This window comes from Ictalurus furcatus, chromosome 15 (assembly GCF_023375685.1).
Source record: "Ictalurus furcatus strain D&B chromosome 15, Billie_1.0, whole genome shotgun sequence".
NCBI classification, from domain to species: Eukaryota; Metazoa; Chordata; class Actinopteri; order Siluriformes; family Ictaluridae; genus Ictalurus; species Ictalurus furcatus.
Window position 1 is genome coordinate 20,751,113 of NC_071269.1, and position 8,247 is coordinate 20,759,359.

At 40.9% G+C, this 8,247-nt stretch overlaps 1 protein-coding gene across 5 annotated transcripts in view; it reads left to right on the top strand.

Moving 5' to 3' along the window:
• kmt2d (lysine (K)-specific methyltransferase 2D) overlaps positions 1–7,931 on the top strand; it is a 32,603-nt gene extending 24,672 nt beyond the window's left edge. For 3 of the 5 annotated variants that reach the window (XM_053644228.1, XM_053644230.1, XM_053644229.1), the window contains exons 42-54: positions 63–246; positions 318–399; positions 500–675; positions 785–909; positions 997–1,135; positions 1,452–1,576; positions 1,692–3,027; positions 3,115–3,251; positions 3,355–3,485; positions 3,628–3,913; positions 4,004–4,077; positions 4,186–4,294; positions 4,463–7,929. In XM_053644228.1, the coding sequence (XP_053500203.1) occupies positions 63–246; positions 318–399; positions 500–675; positions 785–909; positions 997–1,135; positions 1,452–1,576; positions 1,692–3,027; positions 3,115–3,251; positions 3,355–3,485; positions 3,628–3,913; positions 4,004–4,077; positions 4,186–4,294; positions 4,463–4,555 (2,997 nt within the window). In that variant the 3' untranslated portion in view covers positions 4,556–7,929. Of the gene's footprint in view, positions 1–62; positions 247–317; positions 400–499; positions 676–784; positions 910–996; positions 1,136–1,451; positions 1,577–1,691; positions 3,028–3,114; positions 3,252–3,354; positions 3,486–3,627; positions 3,914–4,003; positions 4,078–4,185; positions 4,295–4,462 lie in introns of all 5 variants that reach the window. The other 2 variants (XM_053644232.1, XM_053644231.1) reach the window with 2 other exon arrangements.
• The last annotated feature ends 316 nt before the right edge of the window (positions 7,932–8,247 follow it).

Consider the following 8,247-nt stretch of genomic DNA (forward strand, 5'->3'; position numbering starts at 1 on the left):
GGTGCCTGCGGATTTACACGCCGAGTTTATTATCGGGTCATTTTACTCTCTTCTCCAATTAGAATAACCTCAGCAATCCGCCAACACCACCTTCGTCTCTTCCGCCAACTCCACCTCCTTCGGTGCAACACAAGCTTTTGAATGGAGTGACCGCAGTAGAGGAACTAGCAGAAAGCCAAAAAGCGAGAGAGACTTCCGAGGACACCACAGGTCATTGTAATGATGATAATTCATGCCAACATCGAGGTAAAATGCTCTAGCTTTTTGTTGACATGAACAAAACTGTACAACGAATGTACCTTTTCTGTACCCTTTAGACTCTGTTCCTGAAGAGGTGAAGAGTGTAGACATATTAGCAGCACTTCCCACTCCTCCACATAATCAGAATGAAGATGTGAGGTATGCAGTGGAATTCAGAAAGCTTATTCACTTCATTGTACGTGTAATAATTTATTATATATATCTATAATGGTGTACTTAATAGATTAATTGTTTTCAGGATGGAGAGTGATGATGACAGTGACGTTCCAGACACCATTGTTCCTGCATCGTCACCTGAGAGCCAGTTTGGTGATGACATGTCGCGCTTCCCTCACCTGCTGGAGCTTAAAGAAGAGGAGGAAAATAGAGCCATTTCTCCTGTTATTCCCATGATTCCACGCTCTGCTATCCCCAGTATGCTTTATGACAATGTTCTTCTTGTTGCTATTTCTAAAACTGGTTTACTGTCTTGTCTTGTCAACATATGATTTGAGCCATCTAATCCTTTCACCATAATGTCCAGGTTTTGCAGAAACTAAACCATTTGAGGCAGTAGAGGGAAAGGCTGGTTCCTCAACTGGTTCCTGGGACAAGGCCAAGAGCAACGAAGTGTCTGTTACCTTCACCCTCTCAGCAGCTGCAGCCAAGGTATTTTACACTTGAAGCTGTTAAAAGCCGTTTAAAAGGTGGGTTGTCCTCTTGTTTTTCACTCCGGAACATTTGTTCTCTCATCAGAATTTGAACTCTCTGATGGTGGCAGTTGCCCAACTACTGCACATGCGTATGCCAGGGTCCTATGAAGTGGCTTTCCCCCGGAGTCCTGGTAGAGCAGGTGCTGTTGGCCCTGGGAAAACACCCGACTCCTCCAACCCAGGTAACTTATACCTATCAAATTATTACATTCTCATGTGTTGTGTGTATGTGTGTGTTTTTTTTTGTTTGTTTTTTTTATTTGTGTTGTTTTTTTTTTTGTTTTTTTTTTTTTGGCTTAATCTATCACTATGAAATTAAACCTTCAAACAGTGGTTTCATTCATGCTTCTTGATCATATTCCTGAAACTGTAATGCCTGTGATTGTTCTTGGGGAATTGAACTATAGCATAATAGGCACTGACTATAATAGTGGGTTTGTGCCAAACATGCTCCTTAACTCTTTTTTTAAATTTCCCGTATGATTTGAAATATTTCAGGACCCCTATATGTAAAAACTGATCCATCTGCAAACCAAGATGCGGAATGGCTCAAGCAGTTTGATGTCACCTTGCCAGGCTGTACTCTAAAGAAGCAAGTCGACATTTTGTCTCTGATCAAACAGGTTGGCTGTCTGGTTCATTCAATTCAAGTGATATGAGAATCATTTTTTTAAAATTGGTAATGAATTCCCCATAGATGACTGGCCTGTCTTTTTTTTTCCTTTTACCACCCCCCAGGAATACACTGAGCAAGAGGATCGACCAGCTCAGCACTGTTACATGACCAACGTGTCGGACCTTGACGTGCGCCATCTTCCCATTATTCCTGTTGAGGTATCTCCACCGCCTTCACCACCACCACCGCCACCACCACCACCGCCATCTATCTGTACTGAACCTGAACCTGTCACTCAGTCTGACCCTCACCCTCAACAAGAACCTGAACCAGAGCCTCCTGCTCAGCCCAAATCACCCTCCTCTTCTATCCCCAGTGCTCCCATTAAAACAGAGCCACCAAGTGAACCTTCAACAACAGTTCAGAGCTCTCTTATTAAGACTGAGCCTGAGGAGACCCTATTAGCCCCTCCAGTTGCTCTACCTGAGGAGGCAGCTTCTGTTTCGGCCACTGCCTCAGCATCTCAGGAGTCTCTGATAATGGAGATCTCCCCCAAACCCATTAAACAGCGTAGGCCTTTCTCAGAGGATGAAGAGGTACGTCCCAAAGTCAAGAAGTGGAAAGGTGTGCGCTGGAAACGCCTTCATTTGGTCATCACCATTCGTAAGGGCAGCTCCAAGAAGGAGAACAGTCGAGAGGTGTCCGAACTCATGGAGCGCCTGCGTATCACGCTCAGACCAGACAAGCTGCCACGCGATAAGCGCAAGTGCTGCTTTTGCCACGAAGAAGGCGACGGAGCTACTGATGGCTCAGCTCGTCTTCTTAACATTGACGTCGATCTGTGGGTGCATCTCAACTGCGCCCTGTGGTCTACTGAGGTTTACGAGACACAGGGTGGCGCTCTCATCAACGTAGAAGTGGCCCTTCGGCGTGGACTTCGCACACGCTGTGCGTGTTGCCAGAAGACTGGTGCCACCAACAGCTGTAACCGTCTACGCTGCCCCAACGTCTATCATTTTGCCTGTGCCATCCGAGCACGCTGCATGTTTTTCAAGGACAAAACCATGCTGTGCACCCAGCACAAGCTGAAAGGCCCCAGTGAGGAGGAGCTCAGCAACTTCGCTGTCTTCCGAAGAGTCTACATCGAGCGAGATGAAGTGAAGCAGATCGCCAGCATCCTACAGCGTGGTGACCGCATACACCTCTTCCGAGTCGGTGGCCTCATCTTCCATGCCGTGGGTCAGCTCCTACCCTCTCAGATGGCTGCTTTCCACTCGCCCACCGCCATCTTCCCTGCGGGTTACGAGGCCACACGCATCTACTGGAGCACCCGTGTGCCAAACCGACGTTGTCGCTATCGGTGTCGCATCAGCGAGCAAGATGGCCAACCCTTGTTTGAAGTGCGCGTGCTGGAGCATGGACAGGAAGATCTACACTTCCGGGACAGCAGTCCAGACGGTAAATAGCTTTTAAGGTTTTTGCTGAGTAAGAGTATATTACTGCAGTGAGGGGGAATCTTTTTCATGTTCTCTTTTTATATATTAGGCATATGGAACAACATTGTGCAGAACGTTGCCAAGCTTCGTGAAGAATCGGCCATGCTGAAGCTCTTTGCTGATCATGTAAAAGGGGAGGAAATGTATGGGCTTACTGTCCATGCAGTGATGCGCATCACCGAGTCGGTACGGCATGATTTCCAACACTGTTTGACGGCAGATTACAGACGATAATTATAAGGGTAATTCACTTTCCCGCAGAAAATTTAACAAGCCTCTTACACTGCAGCTTCCAGGAGTGGAGAACTGTCAGAACTACACGTTCAGATATGGCCGCCATCCTCTCATGGAGCTTCCTCTTATGATCAATCCTACTGGCTGTGCACGCTCTGAGCCCAAGATTCTCACACACTGCAAACGGTAAGGCTCTATACTATGAGCAGTTATTAATGTTTGCTCTTCTCTATATAGTTTTTCCTTTTTATTTGAGAGGAAATCTTGCTTACTTGTGAGCTGAAGTGCTTCCCCCCCCCCCCCCGCTTTTCTTTTTCTGTCTCTGTAGGCCCCATACACTGAATAGCACAAGTATGTCCAAAGCCTACCAGAGCACGTTTACAGGGGAAATCAACACACCCTACAGCAAGCAGTTTGTTCACTCCAAGTCCTCACAGTACAGGCGGTTGAAGACAGAATGGAAGAACAACGTGTACCTGGCTCGCTCCCGTATCCAGGGACTGGGCTTGTATGCGGCTAAAGACTTGGAAAAACACACTATGGTCATCGAGTACATTGGTACCATCATTCGTAACGAGGTGGCAAATCGACGGGAAAAAATCTACGAAGAGCAGGTTTGTAAAGTTGAAAACAACATTGTCGGGTTAACGAGACTCAACAAATATTCAAATTACCTGACGTTTTGTATTATTGTTTCTAATCAGAACCGTGGGATCTACATGTTCCGCATTAATAATGAGCATGTAATAGATGCCACCCTCACTGGCGGCCCTGCTCGGTAAGACCCTCACAATGCCTGCTTTTCTCTGTTGAGAAATATATATATACTCAATATATTGAGTCTTATTTATTGTACTTCACTTGGGTTGTATATGCACCGTTCCAGCTACGTGAATCATTCCTGTGCACCTAACTGTGTTGCGGAAGTTGTGACGTTTGACAAAGAGGACAAGATCATCATCATTTCCAGTCGTAGAATCCCCAAGGGTGAGGAGGTAAGAATCATGCGTGGTAGACTGAAGTAATTCTTTTATATGATTTTATATCATGTATATGTTTGTGCACTGATCTCTGAATGAATTTCTGTGTTTTTTTTTTGTTTTGTTTTTTTTTTGTGTGTGTTTCTTTTGGTTTTTTTTTCTCTCTCCCTGATGGAACATTAGCTGACATATGACTATCAGTTTGACTTCGAGGACGATCAGCACAAGATCCCTTGCCATTGCGGAGCCTGGAATTGCCGAAAGTGGATGAACTAACGGGGAGAGAATGTGCGAGACATGCCTTTGCTCCCTGGTGTCAGAACACTTTCTGCGCCAAAGCCTCGTTTTTAACATTTACTACCCAGATCATAAGCTGTTCTGAAACAAGAGGAGGGCAAACATTTTACTCTCCATCAGCTGAAAGAAAAGACTTGTTATTCACATCAGGAGCCAAAGCTTTGAAGAGAGTAAAATTTAAAGCTACAACTCATTTTCCGATGAGCTCAACTGTTTGCTTGAATCTTCTTGTTGAAACTCGCCTCTGCCAAAAGCACCTCCTTCTTACTTCCTCTACTGTTCTTCTCCAATAAGCTGGCTGGAATCAATCCTCTCTACATCTACCAAAATGTCTGATTCTGTATCATATCAATACACTTAGGGTAGAACTCAGTGAAGAAAGTTTGATTAAAGCCATTCAAGTACTCAAAAATTAACTAATACTTTATCTTTGGACCTATCTTTTTATTGTTTTGTTTTGGGTTTTTTTTTTCTTTCTTTTTCCTTACCACCTTGTCACCCCAGAACAACACACTCCCATCAAGTCAGCAATGAAGATTGACAAAATGGATATTGGCAAGACAATCCTGGAGTGGCTCAGATCAGAACTTTGTACCTATTGTGAACAAGATGTACGATAATATAAAGTTTAAATACTATTTGACCTGTGGCTCAACAAGGCACCAGATGTTTTATTATATTGAGTTTAAAGGTGGGTTTGGTTGACCCAGTCTACCTCATTGAGTTTGTGGGAAGTGACTGCTTTGTATTAAACTGTTAAAGTGCTACTGTGGAAAGGGGAAGGGAGGAATGTTTTCATGGCAGTCGCCTTTTTTGGTTAAGCAGGGAAACTTAAGCAGCTGGTTTGCTCCTCTCTGTGTTGCTTATTATTTACAGTAGTGAGCCATTGCAACTTATCACAACACACAACGACAGAGCCTCTACGACAGTCTTTCAGCACGATCATGCATTATTCAGAGCAATCAAAAACCAAATGGGTGTCTAAGTCTATGAGGCCACCTAGTCTAAATGACTGTAGTTCTCATGTAGCCATTTTCCTTCCTGTCTGCCTGTTTGCATCTAGAAATCATGCTTTTTTTTTCTCCCCCTCCTCTTTCTTTTATTTAAGCGCACAACCAAATCCACTCTTACCCAGACAGAGTGAGAAACAGAATGACCTTCAAGTGAAGCAGGGTGCTGTTTTTGAGTTCTTTTTTCTTTTTTTCTTTTTCAGATCATGTTCAATTCATCAACCCTCAACTGACAGATTGATGCTTGAGGCTCTTGACTAACAAACTTATGATGCAAGACTACTATTTTTATTTGCCATGTTCTCTCCGTTTTAATTCTAAATACTACCCCTCTCCTCACCCCCATGTTTTATAGATTTCCATTTTCTCACTCCAAGCAACTCTTCATATATCTCTTTCTCTTTGTAATACTTAGTGGACTGTTGTAAAAACTTACTGTAGTGAGCCTTTCTCTGCCTGAGCACGGGCAGGCTGTGTAATAACCTGTAAAGTGGTTTGAGAACTGTTGGCACTGTCTCCTTGAGGCTGAAGCGAAGGCTGAGAAAGACTTTAAAAGGGCATTTGTTTTCATTCATATTAAAGTAATTTAAAAAAAAAAAAAAAGAGTTACAAAAAAAATAGTTAATCTTCAGAGAAGGGAGCTGAACAAAGTCTCCACAAACTGCAAATTACTTTGTTCCTTCCTCCCCAGATGTATGACCTCATATTAAAAAGTAATGCAACTTGTACAAACTGTATATATTGGGGGGCAAATGCTGTTTATCCTAGCCCTTTTTATTGAATAAAAATTCAAAATTCTAGAGAAATAAAAATTGATGGAATAAGAGAAACCACTGGATATCATTTTATTAGAAAGATTAAATGTGTATATATCTATAAATATATGTAAAATGGAAAAACGAAGTAATATCTTGATATGTATATGACTCAGAGTGGTTTTTTTTTTTCCTTTTTTTTTTTTTTTTTTTTTTTTTTTTTTTCTCCATTTACCTGTTTTTCTTTAGCATTTTTTTTTGCTGAGAGACCATATACAGAAATAGTGATGGAGATCATGTGTTCACCAATGATCTGGATGAGTGTTTGAGGTGAACAAGAAATCTGAGACGGACTTCATGTTTGATATTAATCCTGATACTTCATCATGCAAATAGATCATATTTGGAAGAAGAGTGGTAGAATGGTGCATAGCGTATGTGTATTTATGTAATATTGTTCACATAGAGTTCTTCTTTTATTATTATTTATGCTACTGCTTGTGAAATACTGAAACTGGTCCTTGAATTGGTAATTGGTTACCAGTGTATTTTCTTTTCTTTTTATTTTTTATTTTATATATATATAAAGAAAAGGTTCCTGATATGATGCTGTTCTATGAAATGATGAGTGTCATATTTTCCCTCCCTGTAGAAGTGAATGTGTTTATATAACTTGTGAAATGGCAGTATAGGCAACGTATGGTTTGATTTCCATATTCAGTGATTAATCCCCAAACGTCTCTCAAACAAAACGTTCACCCTGAAGTCGTGCTCATGCTTCTGAAGACTAATAGCAGAACTGGTGAACCGTTTTTGTCGTGTGTATTGTCATTTTTAAATCTCGCAGACACTCACTGGATTTCAGTAGAACCCCTGCCTTCCAATTTCTTATATATTAATTTAAATTCTCCCTGCATAACATTTAATTTAATTAAAAATACATTGCTTTTTTTTTTTTTAAGCCTACTTTTTAAAAAAAAGAAAAAGATGCTGCATCTGTACAGCAGAGCTACTTTGAGGAAGATAAATAAACATTTTTATTGTATGTGGCATGTTTTGTATGGATATAATTTTGAATTGTACATATTTTTTGATGATGACAGAGGTTGCATCACTTTATATACGGCTGCCCCTTACCCTTCCCTCTTCTGTTTTCTTTGTCTTTGCTTTTATTTCTTGTAAAGAAAAATAAAATGCATTTTAAATACAGCCGTTTTCATCCTGGTTTGTTGCCGATTCTGTTCAGGAGCAGTTTAACTACCGGTACATTTTATAATATTAGCATTATGTAGTGGCATGTGCAGGCAACTCCAGACTTATGAACAGGAGTTAATATATAAAGTACACAGATCAGCCATAATATTAAAACCACTGACCGGAGAGGTGAATAACTTTTGAACAGTCAGTTCTTGTAGTTGATGTGTTTGTGTTTTTAAATGTTCTGGCTGATCGGTGTATGTTAAAAAGCATCAATCAATCATCTCATCTTGATTTTTGAGGTTGTGGGAAGTCTACTTGTTAAATTTTTTAAACTATGGAGTCTTTTTATTTAGTTAAAAAAAAAAAAATTCTAAAGGCCTAACGAACACAAATTATTCAGGAGCATGATAGGATACAAGATAGGTGGGATTGATTTCCAGTCACTTGATTAGAAGCATGGGGTTAAGTTTGTACCAAAAGTATGCAAAGCAATGGCGTTTCAAAAAATATTTTAAAAATGGACACCCTAAAAATTTATACAAGGGTGAGTCAAATGAAAACTATTTATCATTATTATTATTAATATTATTGCTTTTGCACTGTTCATTGCAAAGAGGTGTTTAAAGTGTATCAGGATTAAGGTGGGAGTAAAAAGGGGCTATTAACAAATGGACCAATACTTCATTGCAACTACAAGTTTAATTCA